This window comes from Leptonychotes weddellii, chromosome 9 (assembly GCF_054177405.1).
Source record: "Leptonychotes weddellii isolate Sample4059 chromosome 9, ASM5417740v2, whole genome shotgun sequence".
Lineage (NCBI taxonomy): Eukaryota > Metazoa > Chordata > Mammalia > Carnivora > Phocidae > Leptonychotes > Leptonychotes weddellii.
Window position 1 is genome coordinate 11,457,475 of NC_138377.1, and position 19,413 is coordinate 11,476,887.

General features: G+C 47.6%; 1 protein-coding gene across 1 annotated transcript in view; it reads left to right on the plus strand.

Moving 5' to 3' along the window:
- Positions 1-19,413, plus strand: part of TTC7B (tetratricopeptide repeat domain 7B) — a 219,442-nt gene that overhangs the window by 105,041 nt on the left and 94,988 nt on the right. The window contains exons 10-11 of the mRNA XM_081829739.1: positions 3,611-3,776; positions 3,899-4,027. Coding sequence (XP_081685865.1) covers positions 3,611-3,776; positions 3,899-4,027 — 295 coding nt within the window. The remainder of the gene's footprint in view (positions 1-3,610; positions 3,777-3,898; positions 4,028-19,413) is intronic.

Here is a 19,413-nt window from a genome sequence, read left to right on the forward strand (position 1 = left end):
AACCCTAACACAACTGTGGGTAGGTAAACTACGGCTAAAAGGACCACCAGAGGAACCCTCCAAAGGGAAGGAATCCCCCTGAGGGTAACCTTTCCAAGCCACTCAACTTGCCTGGGGAGGTAGGGAGAGTTTAGGGGTAAATCACTGGTGGTGGATGCAAACCTCTGGTTTTTGTAGCAGGAGCCTGATGAAGTGGCCTCGTCCTCTTGGACAGGCCTCCCGCCTGCTCCCCGGACATTCCGGAGTCCCGGGCCGTGAGAGCTCGCTCCTGTTCCCTGGCTCTAATGTTGTGAGGGAGTTTTTGCCAGGCCATCGGATTCCTTTGAAATGTTTTCTTAATGTCTGGCCAGGCTATCAAAGTTTACGTCTAGAATTTCATGCCTCACCATTTATTGGCTTTCTGCTCTGCGGAGTGCTAGGCATGACTGCCTGGGCTTGAAACCGTGGGAGGCAATCTGTGTCACAGTAGTTAGTTAGTACCTTGGCACGTAAGTGGTGTGTGCTGAGCGCCTGAACAGCATAGCGAGGCTCCTGGAACTGGGAAGGACCTAGATGTCCTCATACCCATTCACTCATTCTATGGACGAGGAACCTGAGGACCAGAGCAGGCAAAATGGATGCAGCTTGCAGTGGTCTGTTGCTCTTTCTAGATCAGACTGCCTCCTCCCATCTCTCCCCCCTCACCCGGCAGGCAGGAGGTGAAGGAGGAGGAAAAGGAATCGTGACTGAGGCAAGAGGTGGTATTTACCTTCTTCCCCAAGCATGTGGTTTCAGTGGAGGCATGAAATACACCCAGCTGAAGAGGATTTAGAAATGGAGCCCAAGAAGAATGTCCAATGGGCTGAGTAAAGAAGGGATCGGGAGAAGCTGGGATTAGTCAGGGAGGCCAGCATTCTTCTCTTAATTTCAAACTTTGGGTTTTCTTGTTCTGTGAAATGGCCCGGAGATGTTTACAAGAGCAAGACTGCTTGAGTTACCACTGCTTTTTATTTGAAGCCTCTTTGACGTCATTGGCCTTACTTCCTCTGAAGGAAACAGGTTGCCCCCCCTTGGCTCATCTTTCCTTGACTATCAGCTGGTAACTCAGAATGGTGTCATTTACATTCTCTACTCTGCCTTGGCATGACCAGGGAAGGCATATATGTGAGCAGTCTGGCACCTGGTGGCTTTCAGTAACTGTTTTTCAAATGAGCCGGTCTCACCATGCTTTGTCATCGGTTCTTCAGCGGGGGCGGCCGGCTCATGTTGGCCCCCTAGCTCACATTCCCTCATTCTCAGCTGGGCTCCTCGCAACTTGGCAGTTAGTTTCCTTCGGGCAAACTTGGTTGGTAACGTTGGGAAAGTCCTGAAAGACTGGTGGCCACACATTTTAGATTTCTTGGACAATTCTGATCGAAAATATTGTGTTCCGTTGTCAGAGTGTGTGTTCCAGTTTAGAATTTGGGAAACATAGCCACATCTCCAGAATGCTTGCTACAAGTGTAGATTCTTGGGAATGATGTCTCCACCTTTCCTGCTCCTTAATTGAAATGATAGAAACTAATAATACTCAAAATTGAGATCCCTTTGAGACCATCAGATTTGCCTCTGTGGTGTTTAATTTCTGGAAACTCTCTTCAGAGGATGGTGAAACCCAATGACATCCTCAGTAAATATGAGCGTCTGGGTTTCCAACCAAAACGATTATGCTCTCCCTGTAAATTGTTCCATAATTATGTAGGTAGAAGTCTAAATTAAGTTGCTTTTGGAAGCTTTTTTCATGTTCCTTGACTTCTTGATTTCTCAGTTTTTAGACAGAAATCCACGTGCTCAATTTCAGAACCAAATGAGAATTCCTGTGTTTTTTTGGTGTCTAAGAAAATTGTATTCTTCATTGGTTCTGACTCTAACTTTAGAAACATCAATTTGTCCATAGTCTCTCCACCTGTAAGATATGGTTTGGCATTGTACTGCTTTCTCACCTCAAATCAAATGAATTTTCCCCAGGAGAAAAAAGGGTTATCAGAGCTACATTTGCACAACTACCTCTGAGACAATGTTCTGGGGTATTTATTATTTGTGGATCTGTTTGAGGTTTGAATCAAAAGACATCAATAGACTTTCTCTAAAAATTAAAAAAAAATGTACTTGGCATAACTTGAAAATCTCTCAAGTAGTATTTTTGTTTTGTTTTGTTCTCTTCCAGGCATTGGTCCTAATATGGAACATTTATAGCAAGTAGATAAAATGAGACTCCTTATAGCAGGGCCCTGTTTCCCTTAGAGCTTCTTTTGTTGGCTCAAAGTTGCTCCTAACAAGAAAACCTTAGAATGAAATCTTCAGAAGCAGGCTTGTATCCATAAGAGATGACTCACTTGGTAGGAAGTAGCCTGTCTTATATATTCTTATTTGTCTTTGACATTTAAGAGCAAGGAATTTTAAAGTGAGTAAGTACGGATGGGTGGCTAAAAGTGAGCACCTTGGACTCATACACAGAGAGAAGGCATTTCATCTTATTAGTGAGAGAGGAGGTGTGTGGGCATGTCAGGCAGGAGGATAGCCATCAGCCTGCCCGGACCAGGGACCCTGGTACCTCACCTACCACTTTTACAGGAGAAACCAAGGGGGCCCTTTCTGTCCTCCTAGGGATGCATAGATCCAGAAACTTCTGCTAATTAGCAGGGGGAGAAAAGACAGGCAAAATCTAACTTAATTGATTCTGAACTCCCTAGCAGGGAGGAAAGGAAAATGGTTGGAGTGGTTAGCGGCCCTAATACATGTGATATATCTGGAGACTCTGTCGAGAAATTAAATTTCAAAAGTAATGAAAACACGTTGTTGTAAAGAGCATTTGATTCCTAGAGAGATGAGATTAATAAGCTTGAATGTGCCTGCTGTATTTCTGTGCCAAGCAGTGGAAACACTCAAGAGGCAAAGTGTTCTCCTGAGTCCTCTGGTAATAGCTTTTAAAACAAAAATCGGCTTGCTTCTTGCTTTCTCTTCTGCAGCTGTTTGGTGCTTCCCTAAACAAGATCGCATTAGTCTTTGTAGTCTGTTCCGATGAAGGTGCCATATAGGGATCTGAATGTTGCTTTAGTGGCAGAGGAAAAGTACGACACGTCTCTGTAGGACTGAGGGAACTTAATGGCACCATTTGATGATGGGAGTGCGGGACTGGAGATCCCCCCCCCCCGCCCCCGCTCATTAATGTACAGCAGGGGCTGGACCGACAAGCGAGGCACAGCAGGGCCCCACCCGATGGGTGAGTCTGCTGCCCCAGAGCCCTGGCTGTGTGCACAGGAGGGCTGGCTGGGAGCCCGAGGCCAGGAGAAATCACCCTGCTTTGCATCAGCTCCCAAAGCCTCCTGCTGACAGGTACCAAGCATCCTCCAGGACCATACCTCCAGGCCGTTGTGTTTGGATAATGCCCCGAACCGTGTGCTGCGGTGCTGGGGGGGTTTTGAATAATCAACCCAAGGTGACAAGCCCCTTACTCACTCCTGCCCTTGTCTCCAGGCCCTTGGCAAAAGCCCTTAGGGGCAGGAGGGCCTAGATGGCTTTTCTCCACAAAATGATAGCTGTGTGCCTGGGCTGGCTCACCATCTGCTTCTCTCTTCTGTGTTGTTTTCAGGCCAACCGGGACGCTGTGCTGAGCAGAATACCCGAGCACAAGAGTGACCGCCTCATCAGCTTGCAGAGTGCATCTGTGGTCTATGATTTACTGACCATTGCCCTCGGAAGAAGAGGCCAGTATGAGATGCTGTCGGAGGTAGAGCCCTTGAGTCTGGTACTTCCAGGTTGGGGTTGGCGGGGGGGCTCTAGCAGAAGAAGCACTGGGAAGAGCTGTGAGACCAGGTCCTGACCCCTCTGTCCCTGGCAGCCATGTGACCTTGGCCTGTCACTTCACTCTGTGAAATAGGAATTGGGCTAGATGATTGGATCATGGAATTCACCGGTGGTGAATTCCTACCAGTGGCCCCTAAACCCACTGGCTGCGAGTTTGCATGTGAGGGAAGGCAAGCATTTCTCAAGCAGTTTCTCTTGCAGGGTAATTTCTGCCATCACCCAAAATCTCCCATCTGTGATCCTAATTCCCTTAGAAAGCCGGTTCTACTTTGTTTAAAACGATGCGTAACTCCTGATGGAATGGCACCATCAGGCACAGCGTATTGTCAGAGGAACTGGTATCAGCATCCATATCAGTAAACACGGTCTTCATTTAAGGGCTTTTGCTTGTTCAGAAGAGACCTGAGTTGATTACAGATCTCGTGCGAGGTCCTGTCATTTTGTTCCTTCAGCTTCTAAAAAACACTGAGGATGGAAGCTTGACTGTTTTACAGTTTTCAGAAGAGGCTGGTTAATCTCGGGCTGCGGTCGTGCATTATCGAGCTACTGCCCAGAATACCAAAGTCCACCAGGGTGTGGGCGGAATAAGGAACACGATCGGTTTATCCTTTCTTGAGTGGAGTAAAAAGAAAGAAAGAAGACAACTCATTTTGTTAAAGTGGACTTTTCCACGTTATTTATCTTTTTCTTTCTAAATTTATACCCACTGCCGCAGCTTCCGGGCATGGGGACAGGGAATGAAACACAGTAACACATTGGCTGGCGTCAGATGAGCGCCCGGCTCACCCCCTAGCCTGCCGGTGCGTCGCCGTCACGTGAAGCAGGAGCCTTGGAGGACAGAGGGGCCTGCGTGGCTCGGGTCTTTTTTTAGTCTTTGGTTTGGTGACTCTACAGGACAGTGGTTACTCAGTCTTCAAAAAAATCCCCTCTCAGTCCGGCTAGATAAAGCAGTGTGCCCGGATGTTCCTGTCCCACATGGCTCACCCCCTGGGACTCTGCCCAGATTCTTCCCTACTCCACGTGCTTCCATTTCCTGGGACCCTCCCCTCCCAGCCAGCTTGGTGCCTGTCTGCTGTGTCACCGTGGGGTCCGTCCGTGGGGACAGTGCCACCCAGCTCCCAGTTGAGTCCTCTTCAGGTGAACTTTTTTTCCTCCAGACAAACCACTAAAGAAACCATCTGTCTGGGTCCGAGGTTGGTTGCGGTTGGCATGTCTCCTTTCATCCCATCATGTAGCAGCATGGCCTTCCCTCAGCTTGAACTTCACTGACCTCAGAACCAGGTGTGAGGAGCTTGAGGTGGCTGGCGTGGTTGGCTGGCTGCGTGGCTCCTGCCCACGGACTTCTCGTCATGCCATGAACGACTGTAGGGGGATGGCTGTCACCTTTGCAGCATTCCTCTACAAGCCTGGCATGTGCCTCCTCCCAGCATGGAATACTGGGGCCTTGTTTTCACTCCAGTGACTTTCATCTTGGTATCACACGTAGCTTCCATCTTGTGGGGATGACCTGACGCCCGAGTCACTAGGTGGTCCGATTGGTTGCTGGAGCTTTTGCGATTCAGAATTTCACTGCCCTGGTCACATTTAAAGCGATGGGGACAGGGCCAGAGGTTGCCTCGTAGGTGATGGAGGACAAGGGTGGGAGAAAGGGAAATTTACCACTGTACATTCCTTGGAAGCTTATGGATTTTATACCATATCTTTGTTTTATCTACTAAATATATAAATCAGTTGATAAGATAGACACAATGGAGGACATTCATTTCTGTAATACATGTATATGCGGTCCCCCGTTCTGAGCCAGGGGCTGTGATTAAGGCCAGGATACCACCATGCGCGAGGCATGGTCCCTGCCCACGAGTGGCCCCCGGTCCAGGGGGAGGCAGCCAAGCCGCAGGCAGCTGCCCTCTGGCGTGGCTGGTGCTGGGGAGGGCAGGGTCTGCTTCCAATAGTAAAGCATTTGACTACATGGCTTCAACCTTGCTGTTTCTACTTAGTTTTGCAGTTGGAGCCTCCCCAGCAAACATTTGATGGCCATGTCGTCTCAGATCTTTTAACTAAAACAGGTCCTATCTAGGAGAAAGCGGCCGGCATCTGGGTGCTCAGTTTCAGAAGGTCCAACCTTGGCTGAGCACAGACCCTCTCTCCTCTGGTCCCAGGCTGAGGGTCCTGCTTCCTTCATTTGCTGCCATTTTCTTCTCCTCCTCCTCCTCTTCCTCTCCCCACCGCCTTTTTCTTCTTCTTCTTTCTTCTTCTTCTTTTCTTCTCATCTGCCCTTCCATTTTCTCAGGGCTTTAGGTTAAAAGGCTAACTGTATTGTTTTTTCATTGGGGTGAACTCCCGTAACATAAACGTAACCATTTTAAAGTATATAACTCAGTGGCATTCGGTACATTCATCAGTCTATCAAATCCTAGAAGGAGACCCTGTCCCGAGTAAGCAGTTGTCCCCCACCCACCTCCCCCAGTCCCTGTCCACTACCAATCTGCTTTCTGACTCTATGGATTTACCCATCTGGGGTATTTCCTATAACTGGAACTGTCCAGTAAGTGACCTTTGGGCTTCTCTCAGCGTAATGTTTTCAAGGTCACCCATGCTGTAACCTGTAATGGGACTCATTCCTTCTTGCGGTCGAATGACATTCCGCTGTGGAGATCCAGCACAATTTGTTCACCCATTTATCTGGTGGTGGGCATTTGACTCTGGGGAGTGGTGCTGCCGTGGGGACAGCTGGATTTTAAGCTCCCTATGCTACTTCTGGGGGCCCCGTGAGCGTGAGTGATTGTCATTGCTGTCCTTCATCGTGGTTGTATAGTCGGTCCCTGTCTCCACCTCCTGCATGGTGGCCAAAGTGATCTTTCTGAGACACCAAGAGTGGCCGCCACCCTTCTGTGCAGAAACATTGGATGGCTCTTCTTCCCATCCCCCCCTCTTTTTTTTCTTTTTCTTTTTCTTTGTTTTTCTTTTCCTTACACAATGAAAGTGACCTCATCGGTTATCTTTTTTGCAATATGCAGCACCTTGCAGACTCCTTGAAGCATTAAACAATACAGACAAGTATGGAAAAGGAAATAAAAGTCACTTAGAGTCCCGCCCTCCTTGACATCGTTGAGACCATCTTTTCATGTATCTCTTTATGAGTAAATGCACGTACATTTACACAAGTTTCAAGGAATGAGGTAGTGTCCTATGTGTGCTACTGTAGATATTCCCACCCATTTGTCTCCCCTCCATTGGCACTCCACCCCGTCTCTGTCTCCTCAGCCCCCAAACCCAGGTCAGCAACCTAGTGTGTCCTGAGCCCTGGCCCTTGTGTTCGGGAGCTCGGGTTTGGATTCTGGGTCTGCCACTCAGATTACACTTGTGTGATCCTGGCAAGTTGTTAACCCCTTATGCCTTGGTTTTTCCTTCTGTAAAATGGGGACAGTAGCCATACCTATCTCAGATCATTGTGAGGCTATTCATTAAACTAGGTAAGGTACTCAGAACAGAGCCCGACACTTGCTACGTGATACCGAGTGGAGCTCATTACATGGCAGCTGGATGCTGCTGTGCTATTCCCACCAGCATATGCCCAGGAGTTGCCGGGCACAGGGGAAGCAACAGAGAAGAAGGTGTTTTGGCTTCCAGAAACTTCCAGTCTAGTTGGAAATGAAACAGAAAGACACAAAAAGACAACTGATTAGAGAAGACTGGTGAGTGCAAGGCATGTTCCTTTCAGGAGAACGGACCGGGGGGCTTGCAGCCACGTTTAAGAGGTTGGGGTGCCCTTGGGAGAGGAGAAACTGCTGGTGCATCAAGGGCCGATAAGAATCAGAAAGTCTCAGAGCAGAGAGACACCTTCATCCTCAAGACCCTGGGGGTACGAGGGCATGAGGCCTGAGGATCCGGGAGCCAAGGGCTTGCTCTCGTGGAGGAGAGGTAAGAGAGAACACTGAACAGAAAGCATGGGGCCAGGTTGTCAGCCCCCCAATGTCTTGGGACAGGACCCCTTCGGCTGGTCCATGAGCAGGTCCCCCCAGCCTCAGCAACGCTGCACAGATCTTCCTTTATACCAGCTGGATCCTTTTAGAAACAGAAGTTAACGACGGCCAGGCTATTGGGAGAGATGACGCCTTACCTCCTCCCCCTGCCTCAGACTTTCCTGCCTTCTCTTGTCCCCAAACAACATCAATATGCCACATCAGACACAGCACATTCTCCTTCTGCTGGCTCGCCTCCCCGGCTGAGCTGGGCCCCTCGGCACTCCTACACCGACGGGTAAAGGACGGGGCCCCTCTGCCACGGTGCCCAGCACATCTTGTCATCTTCTCTCCCCCTGTCGTTGACACCTCTGGTGTGTCCTGCAGCATGGTGCAGACCCAGCCTTTTAGGAACTGTGCCTTCCAGGGGGGAGCAGAGCCACTCTGGCAAGAAAGCTGTCCTCTCTGTCTCTTTCTTCGGTGGTGTTTATTCCGGATGGACGGTTCCTCTCCCATCCCAAGATCGGCTGCCTTGGCATGTGCCCACAGAATGCCTTTCTTCTTTTTAGGGCACCACGCAGCCAGATACTGGGCAAGGAGCATTGTACAAAGGAAATACAAACCAGAGGTTTATCACATCCTCATTCCGACAGGTTTAAATATAAGCACAATGTTTACCGTATCTCCAGTGCAATGAATTTTCGTGTTTTTAAAAGACTAATTGTGAGCCCCGCTGAAAGGTTTGTATAGGAAGGAACACTTTTTTCTTCCCCCTTCAATTTAAATAGCAGCACTAGTTGGCATGACAACCCATGCTATTAAAAGTAAAGCAACAAGCACTGCTTCCTCTGTTTTTTAGAATGAACTCAAACTGCTAAGTAGGTTTGTTTCTTGAATTTGACTATTAATGGCTCCATTTTGACAGAATGTTCTGGGGACCCTCTAGAAGGGTGTATGTGCCCCCTCTACATAGCTATGGCAGCTTTAGAGACAGAAATGATATTTTTATCTTCCCTGTTGAACTCATATTCATTTGTTTATGGTAAATCTCAACAACATTATAGTTCTGTGGGTAGAACTGTCTGGCTAGTGCTTGTACCAAAGGGACATTTACACATTCCTAACCCAAACACTTATTTAATCAGGGAGCATTGTGAAAAACACTTGAACGTCTAAGTCTGCTTAACAGGCCTACCATTTGTCAGTTTCTATTAGCATTTGGTGTTTCGTGCAGCCCCAGTTGGGCTGCAGAAGCCCGGCCTTGACCTGGGTGCCAAGCTCCCTAGGAGGGGTCGGTGTGACCTGACCTTCTGAGAGATGAAGGCAGAATGTTTAGTTCATGGTAGGTGTTCAGTAAAAACCTGCTGAATAAACCAGTGCTTCAAAGCTAGTGTACCTTCTCGTCCCACTCCCTTTCCTTTGATTTTTGAGATAAACTTTCCCTGGATATGCAATGAGTAGGTCTTCCCCAGGTGGGCCCAGAGTGTAAAGGTCATGTAACTGGGAAATAGGGGAGGAAGAGGAAGAGCTGGGCCCACTGTGGGGCAGAGCACCGTACAGATCCCAACTCTGGTCCAGCTTTGGGGGTCACCCAGCAGGGACCAGGAGCCTGCATGGCAGGCCTGCCCTGAAGCATCTCAGTGACTGACATGACCACCGGCACCTACGTTTCCACTATTATGGAAGCATTTCTTGAATTAAGTATCATTGCTCCCTTTTTATGGCCCTCAGTGAATTTTAATATGCCATTTTAACCTTTTTAAAAGGTGTACAATTCAGTGGCATTAATTACATTCACGATATTGTACAACCTTCATGACTATTTCCAAATTTTCCATTACCCCAAATAGCAACTCTTTACCCATCAAACAGTAGCTCCCTATTGCCTCCTCCCTCCCTAACCTGGTAACCTCTCATCTCCGTTCTGTCTCTGTGAGTTGGCATCACGTAAATGGAAGCATGCAGTAGTTGGTGTCTTATGTCTGGCTTATTTCACCTAGCCGCATGTTTTTGAGGCTCCGCTCTGTTGTGATAACACATCTGATAGCATGTATCAGACTTCATTCCTTTTTTGGCTGAATAATTTTCCCTTATATGTATATACCACATTTTGTTTATCCATCCGTCTATTGGTGGACACGTGTAGTGTTTCCACCTTTTGACTATCATGAATAATGCTGCGATGAACACTGGTGTACACATATTGGAGTTCCTGTTTTCAGTTCTTTTAAGTATACATCCAAGAGTGGAATTGCTGGCTCATACGGTAATTCTGTGTTTAACTTTTTAAAGAACTACCAAACTATTTTTTACAGCAGCTGCACCATTTTTCATTCCCAGCAGTGAGGCACAAGAGTTCCAAGTTCTCCACATCCTCACCAATACTTTTAACTTCTGTTTTGTTCTGTTTTGTCATAGCCATTTTAGTAGGTGTGAAATGGTATTTCAGTGTGGGTTTGATTTGCGTTTCCCTAATGACTAATGATGTTGAATAGCTCTTCATGTGCTTTTTGGCCATTTATGTGTCTTGTTTGGAGAAATAGCTGTTCAAGGCCGTCACCAATTTTTAATTTGGGTTGTTTGTCTTTCTGTTGTTGAGTTATAGGAGTTCTTGGTTTATTGTGGGTAATAAACCCTTAACAGATATGATTTGTAAATATTTATCCCATTTTGTAGGCTGTCTTTCCATTCTCTTGATAATGTCCTTTTATCCACAAAAGCTTTTAATTCCCTATGTCAATTTTTTTTCTTTTGTTGCTCGCGCATCTGGTGTCATATCTAAGAATCCCTTGCCAAATCCAAGGTCATGAAGATATAGTCCTATGTTTTCCTGCAAGAATTTTATGGTTTTTGCTCTTATATTTAGTATGTTAATCCATTTTGAGTTAATGTCTGTATTTTAAGTAGGGATCCAGCGTCATTGTTTGCATTTGGAAATCCAGTTGTCCTAACAACATGTGTTGAGAGACCATTCTTTCTCCTTTGAATGGACTGGGCACCCGGGTCAAAAATCAATTGACTGTAGATGTGTGGGTTTGTTTCTTGGATTTCAGTTCTATTCCATTGGTCTATATGTTTATCCTTATGCCCATACCACACGGTTTTGACTATTGTAGCTTTGTTATAAGCTTTGAAATCAAGAAGTGTGAGTCTCCCTCTTTGCTCTTTTTCAAGATTGTTTTTGCTCTATTCAGGGCCCCTTGCAAGTCCACGTGAATTTGAAGATTGGCTTTTCCATTTCTGCAAAGAAAACTGTTAGAATTTTCATAGAGATTGTATTGATTCTGTGGATCATTTGGATAGTGTTGCCCTCCTAACAATATCTCATGTCTGGATATCAGATCTTTGTCTGAATCTCATTTCTGCTGCTTTACATGCTGAGTATGAACTTGGGCAGATTCCTTTACCTCCCTAAACCTGTCCCCTTATGGGGAAAATACAGATAATGATAGGACCTACCTCTGAGGGTTATTGTAAGGGTTGAAGTGAAAGTGTATGCACAGTGCATGTTACCGTTCTTATCAGTGGTGTTGATAGTCTGCTTTCTGAAGTAAATGTCCCTCTGTAATTACCCTGGCAGATAATGCTTGACCCTTAGTAGGGTCTTTCATTGAGGAGTGGAAAAAACCAGCCTTGGAGTCAAAGAATATCTGAGTTCAAATCCTGGCATGACTCTTTCCTAGCTTGTGATTTTGGAAAGAGCCACTCCGGGCTTCCACCTCAGAGATAGTTATGAAGCTTGCTGAGACAATAGGTATAAAAGAGCCACACAGCTCTTGGTCTATAATACATACCATTCTATTCCTCTCTGGTTATTAGGAAGGATGGATCTGAAGTTCGTCTCCTGAAACTCCCACCTATTCTGTCTCTTTGGAACAACAGGGCAAGTCCCGTTCTCCTTCAGTGACAACCCATCAGATTGAAGACAACTGTTATATCGCCTTCTTCCCTTTAGCACGAAGTATCCCATTCCTTTAGTTTGGGGGTTGGCAAGCTTTTCTATAAAGAGAGCCAGACACTAAATATTTTAGGCTTTGAGAACCAAGAGGCAAAATCAAGGATATGGTGTAGGTATGACAAGAGAGGAAACAAATTTCACAGAATTTTTACTGATTAAATTCAAAATACAATAGTGAGTATAACTTTCTGTAATACGGGTCCACTAATGAGAAGAATGGGATGGTTCTGGAGGATAACATTTCACTTAATTTGGGCTCAAAGTCAGTATTTCCTCTCATCCAACTGCTGGCAAATGTTCATCTATGAAATGACTCTTAGCTGTTGGACTCTGTGACAACAAGCCGTGGGTCAAATTTGGCGCTCAGGCCACGTGCATTGACTTCAGATTGTCAGCATTTTGCGGGCCCTCTTCCCAAGTGCTCTCTTGTTCGGGTGGCCCCCTTAAAGGATATTCGGAAGAATGGATCCTCACTTGGATCTCCCTTCATTCAAGCATTCACTGAGCACCTGTTTGGTGTGTGACACGCCCCTGCATCGCTATTACCTTGACTCCTCACTTCCCTCCCTCCGTCCCTGCGTGGGCAAAGCAACAGCCGAAGTTGAAGGGCAAACACGCAGTGCCCCCAGCCAGGGCAGGAGGACTGAGAACAGATGAAGACCCAAGGTGAGAGGTAGTGGAGGAGGAGGTGGTGGACGAACGAAACACCCGGTTCTTGAATTCAGTGATTCATTTTGCAAGAATAACAAGGAGCAGCTACATCAGCACAACGGCAGATGGAATAGTATTTGAGTAGGACCCTGGAGACCCTTCCCTCGCTAGGCAAACTTGATCGAGTTGCTTCATATAGTTGAGCAGAGAGCGTGCCGGAGGATGGCGTCCAGCATCCAAATTCTGTAATAAAGTCTGTGACCTTTGAAAAACAGCCCACTCTCTACTCCTCCCACCGTGGCCAGAGGCAGTGGTATCCTTTAAGTTCAGCATTTGCCAAAGCAATAAAGCTTTGAGAAACCTCTGCTTGAATCAGTATTGGTGTTTTAAAGCAAAAAGAGAAATGGAGGGGGGCATTTTATTTCTCATTTCAGAGGAGAAATCTTATTAAGCAAGATTTGATGGGCATCATCTGTTTCCTCAAAACCTGGCGGGGGGGTACTTTTCTTTGTATCTGAGAGTCCCATAAGCATGACTTTTAGAAGCTTTTCCTGGACCCGGACTCTTGTTGAGCAGATCTCTCAAACTCCACTGTCATGTGTACTTTTATTTTTAGTTAATTTAGAAACAGGGGCTCGGAACTGAGCACCAGAGCTCGGATTTCAGGTCTGCCACTGTGTCACCCTGGGCAGGTCCTGTCTTCTCTCTGGGTCTTAGTTTCCCCATCTGTAAAGTAAGAATGAGGCCGGGCACTCTCCTACAGATAGTGGTCCAAAATGTCCCAATTGCTTAGTTTTTCACTGCTAAAAGTAAAGACATGAAATATTATCTATGCACCATGTTAAAGTTTAAAAAAAAAACCCACAATTTTACATAACTGCAAAGGATTGCATTTATCAACTAACTCATTAAGGACATATGATGTAGAAAAGAAAATTGTCCCCATCAACTGAAGGATGTCTGTTACAAGAACTTTTAGGACACGGCCAACCTGCCCACAGAGGTGAAAAATGAAGACAGTTCGCTGTGTTACTTGTTCTATTTCAATACTGATGGATTTTAGACATAAGCTCCAGGCTAAATTTGAGGGGTATCTGATTATTTTATTCCTGTCCCCTCCCCCCCGGGTGTTGGCTGCTGACTCTCCCTCTTGAATTCCAAAAATAGGCTTTGGCTTTTCCTTGCTTGTGCTTAGTGTTGTCCAGCTCCATGGCCACGCATCCAGTTTGTGTAATTGGGATTTGGGGACTAGGAAGGTAATTGCTAAGTCCCTCCCTTGTGCCAAAAGACCTTCTCATTCCCGGAGCCCCCTCAGAGGTGGCTCGTCTCTGAAAGACCGGAAAAGAGGCGCTCTTGCTCCCAAAAGGAAACAACATTTTCGCAAGTGGCATTTTGACGACCTCACTCAAATGACTAGGATGCCATTTAGAGTCTAATTATTGTTCTACCAGATATCTGTGGTATTACATGAACGTTATCTGGGATTTAGTGAGGTGGCAGAGGTGTGGTGACGGTGAATGGACCTGTCTTTCCTGGTAGAAATAACCATCACAGCCCCTTCTTTTCTCGCAAGGGGGGTGGCTCGGGGATGTTGCCGCCGCCTGGCGTGTGTGACCCAGGCATCTGTCCCATGTCCCTCTGCCCAGGCCACACTGCCGCCTCTCCACTGGACACCGCAAGCAAGAAAGGCCTGAAATCTCGCTGTCATGTCTCCCTTTCCGTCCTTCCTTTGCCACCCACCGGCACCCCCGCACCATTCCCAGGGCTCCTCTCTTTCCCCTTCGTTCCCCCTCAGGTCAAGCCCCGAGCCCGAGCCCCTCAGTATCTGCTACTTTGCCTCATAAAAGCACCAGCAACAGGCATATAGCAACACGTATAGGTCGGCCCTGTGGCAGACACCCTTCTAAGCATTTGACATGTTATGTCCGACTCCCTACTCAGCAGCCGTAGGCGACAACCCATGGCTGGTGAGTAGGGAGTTTGGGTGAAGCCCGGGCAGTGGGCTCCAGGGCCTGCGCCTTCATCGCGTGACTGCTCTCACTTGGCCTCATGCCGCTGCTGTCCCCTTCCCGGCCACCAGCCACGCGGGGCCGGCAGACGGAAGCAGCCTCTCCCCTGCTGCCCCCGGTGCACGTTACACCCACGTGTTCTCAAAAGTCCACTTTATTGGTCCTTCTTTCAGACCGGAGCCCTTACAGAAATGTGAATGTTTCTATTTTATTTTACTTCATTTTACAGCATATATTCTGATTGCAATCTCCGCCACGCCATCAAAACTGGAAAATTTTCCTTTGTCCTGTACAGAGATGATTAGGGTGTTTGAAAGGGGTAGTCAGAACTGGGTGAGCAAACACGCCATCTAAGGACCCGAAGCTGTGGATAGCAAATGCCTCCAGGGTCAACCCAAGTGCCTTTTATTCTCAGATGTGTTCATGGGGAGAGGGCTTCCTCTTGTTACTGGGGTATGTTGACCTGAGCTGCGGAGGAGCTGTATACTCTCAGGGTTTACGGGAACACAGGGGAGGACATGCTATATATCCGAGCGGTATGCTGGGCATTGGGCTTTCAGAAGCACCTGGAGCTCTCTGGGCGCTTTCCCAGAGCCAGCGAGTCATCACTATGTATAAGATGCCAAGAGCCCCAGGAGGACAGGGCCGTCGGCGGTGATGCCAGAGCTCAGAACTGGGCGTGAAGGGCGAATTTGTAGTCGTCAGCTTGTATTTCCAGACTCTCTTTATGACACACCTGTGACTTACTATGGGCTATGGGTTGTTTTAGTTACGGGAAGGAGGTCCAAACCGTGAAAGACACGGCAGCCGAGGGGAAATGCCTGACTGACACAACCTTAGCGCCTTGGATATTGGCTGTGGTGCCAGTGGGTTTCATGGGGTCTGTGAGGTTTCTCGAAAATTCTGCAAGCTGGAAAGGCCTGAGTGCTTTGCAGCCTCGGGGATCCCAAAGAGCCATGGAAGCAAGGGCCCCATTAGCAGTAAAAAATACTGCTGAATCCCCAAAATAGTGCAGGGAACATATGGCATTTTTAGGGGCCTTTTATTTAGCTATAGTTTGCTTTATGCAGCATGAGTGGGCCTGGTAAGTTAAGCATGAGTGACATGTCTGTAATTAAAGTTGCAGAGATAGCCGAGTATCGTGGCTCAGAGCTCCGACTCTGGAACCAGACTGCCCGGATTCAGGTCCTGCCTCTTCCACCAACACACTGAGACCCCACATAGTCACGCAGGGGACCCCAGACTGGAGTCTGTGCTCCAGTGTCCTCATCTGTAAATGGAGGACCGTAACAGTACTTGCTTGTCCTTGTAGGGTTGTTAGGACGAGCAATGGGTCAATTCTTGTAAAGCAATTAAAATGGCTCCTGGCGAGGTCAGTTGAGCGTCTGCCTTTGGCTCAGGTCATGATCCCAGGGTCCTGGGATCAAACCCCACATCGGGCTCTCTGCTCAGCGGGGAGTCTGCTTCTCCCTCTCTCTCTGACCCTTCTCCCTGCTTGTGCTCTCGCACTCTCTCTCAAACGAATGAGTAAGAAATCTTAAAAAAAAAAAAAAAAGATACTTGTATCTTTTTATGTAGCTTGGCTACATAGTGTTATCCAAAGGCTTATTGTCTTAGTCCATTCAAACTGCTATGACAAAATACCACAGACTGGGGGCTTAGACACCCCTGGCTCAAGGGCCTCCACCGACCCTGCTGCCCCTGTAGCCCCAGGCCCTGCCACTGGGAAAAACATCCCACCCCTCCCCTTCCTGCTCCAGAGGCCGAGCTCTGGCAGGAGCGTCTGATTGGCTGTGTCTGGGTCACGTGCCATGCTCCTTCTTCCTTCATTCAAGCTTTATTACTGGCAGGTGGAGAAGCTGCTTTCCTCCTATCTAGGGTATACCCCCAACTCCCAAAACAAAAAAATCAGAAGAGTTTTGAGGTGAGAGGAAACCAAAATGACAAATGTCCTTTCCTTTTGGGACCTCAACTGGATGTTTCTCAAGTTCCCTCATAGCCCCAAGAGTCTCTGGATTTTCCTGGTACCATGGCTGATAGAACATGGATTGGAGCTCTATACCAATTAGGCTTCCAGTAAGTGTTTATCAGTGAGTATAACGAGTGTGTTAGCCTTTGGCGCAAAGGAAAATAAGGATGCACACTTATTTATAGCATCTGGCTTTCTGATTCAGAACAGGCTGTTTCAGCGGCTGAGCTCCTTTTGTTTATCAGGAAAACAGTTGATATTTATCATTCCTCCTAGCAATAGGGGTAAGAAAAGCATTTAAACATTTAAATGTTTCTTTGTATATATTTGAGCACTTAGTGGTTATATTGCAATGAGCTGGTTGCGTAGAGCTGTTAGGACAAACCATTTTTGATCGTCATCTATGTCCTTCACACACTGGCTCTTTTGCCTAATTCCACCTATGTGATCACGATTCCTGGTCCCTCCTCTCCCACCATCCCTCATCCCCCAACTCAGTTTCCAAGTACTGCAGGCCTTTCATCACTTGGTGCTCTCTCCATAGCACCCGTCCTCCCCCACTTCTTGCCAGCCCATTTCACCTCACACCCGGATTAGGTCTTCCCTCTGTGCATCTTGCCTACTTGATCTTTTCATCAAGAGGCTTTAGTTTTTATTCCCAAGGTGCTACTTAAGGGCTTCCTGTTCTTGTCAGTATAGTAGAGCTGTTTAGAGGGCTCTGGGGTCAGGTTCAGATCCCAACCCTGCCGTTTAGTGTCTGTGTTAGTGAGGGATGTAACCAGATGTAATTAACAAAACCAGCTCACAGTGACTTAACCAAATAGGAGTGAATTTCTCCCCCTATGACAACAAGTCTGGGGAAAGGCTGCAGTCACAGCACAGTGCATCACGGCCTCAGGGACCCAGCGCTTTCTCTCTTTCTGCTCAGCCATTCTGGAGAATGGCTCTCAGCCTCATACTCCCTCCAGGGCTGAGGGCAGAGTGTGCGCCAGCCGGGACAGCCCTCCTCTTAGACACCCCTGCGGGAGGCTCCCCCAGCAGCTTCTGCTGACATCACATCGTCCAGAATGAAGTCACATGTCCACAGATTTTGGCTAAGCACGTTGCCAGTGTGATCAAAATGAGAGACCAAGTGTTCGTCTTGCCTGGGATCTGCAGATGCCCATCCCACCATCACTAGGCACATATGTGGTGCTTATTAAATGCGAACTACTTCACTTTTTATTATATTTCTGTTCGGGCAGGTTTTCACAATAAACCAGCCAGCATACTATTTGCTGGGAACTTCTATGTACATACCACCCAAAATTCTCTCCCACCTCCTCACCCCACCTTTATCATTTCCTGCAGTCTGTCGCCCTCTCTGTGGCTCCTGCGTCCCCCAGCCCCCTGCCCCTCCCTGTGTGTCCATCTATCAGTCCTGAGGCTTCCATTGTCGCTCCCCTCTGCCCCGGGCTGGCCACAGAGTATTATCACTAGGGAGAACTGGCAGCCCCATGCTGCAGATGCCAGCGCCCAACACCCCAGTCCCCAAGGTGACCCTGATGTCAGTGTTCTGTCCCCACAGGGTGGAGTTGTCGTTTAAAGCTTTTCTGAAAGCTCCCAGCCCTATTCCGTTTCTCTGCTCCCACGCCCACTTCATCCCACCTTTGCCGAGAAGACAGTGGCTGGGTGGGACAGCCAGGAAGGGGCTCTCCTCTTCAGCTTCTAGAGCCTGCCTTCTGAAGAGAAGGGGCCTTGTCTGCTCGTTGGGCTCAGGTTGCCTCCATGGAAAGACAGCGCGTAGATAAGTCTCCATTCTTCCTCCCACAGGCGTGTGCTTCACACATCCTGTCCTTCACCACTCACCTTCTTTTCTCTGCTCCTCGGGTGGTGCCCTCCAGCGCGCCCCAGAACTGCATTCCCAGAGCTCGGCCACCCACTGCCTGGTCCGGGGCCTCTGGGCCTCCAGCGCCCTGACCCTCTCGTCGTCTCCACCCTGAGACCCCGTCTGCGTCTCCTTTCCTGGCCCCGAAGCTAAGATGCTTCCCAAGGTCCCGCCCCAGCTGCCCTTCCTGCGAGCACTCCTCTCATGTTCTCCAACCTCTCCCGATGGTGTTAGCTGTTTTCTCAAGTGTACTTTTTCCCCAGTTACCTTTCTTGTGGTAAAATACGTATCTTACCACCTTAACCATTTTAAAGTGTGCAGTTGGGTGGCGTGAAATACAGCCTCAGTGTCGTGCAGTCATCGGCACCCTCTATCTCCAGGATGCTTTTCATCTTGTAAAACTGGAACTCTGTCCCCATGAAACGCTCACTCCCCTGCCCCTGGCACCCCCTATCCTGCTCTCTGTCTCTATGATTTTGACTGCTCTAAGTACCTCATTCAACTGGAATCATGATATTTATCTTGTTGTGACTGACTTACTTCACTGAGCATCACGTACTCAAGGTCCATCCATGTTGTAGCATATGTCCGAATTTCCCTCCTTTTTAATTTAAGGCTAGATAGGAGCACCTGGGTGGCCCAGCTGGTCAAGCGTCCAACTCTTGATTTCAGCTCAGGTCATGATGTCTGGGTCCTGGGATCGAGCCCCGCGTCATGCCTGCTGCTCAGCGGGGAGTCTGCTTGTCTCCCCTTCCCTGGCAAGCATGTGCTCTCTTTCTGTCTCTAAAATAAATGAATAAATCTTTAAAAAAATAAATAAATAGATTTAAGGCTAGAAAATATTCCATTGTATGCTTACATCACGTTTTGTTTATCTGTTCATCCATTGATGGACACTTAGGTCCCTTCCATGTTTTAGCTATTGTGAATAATGCAGCTGTGAACATTGATGTACAAATACCTGTTTGGGTCCCTGCTTTGAATTCTTTGGGGTCTGTCTTTATGCCAGTACCATGCTGTTTTGATTGCTGTAGCTTTGTAGTAAGCTTTGGAATGAGGAAGTATGAGTCTTTCAATTCTGTTCTTTTTGAAGATTGTTTTGGCCATTTGGAGTTCCTTGAGATTCCATTAATTTTAGGATTGGTTTTTCTATTTCTGTAAAATAAAAAAAA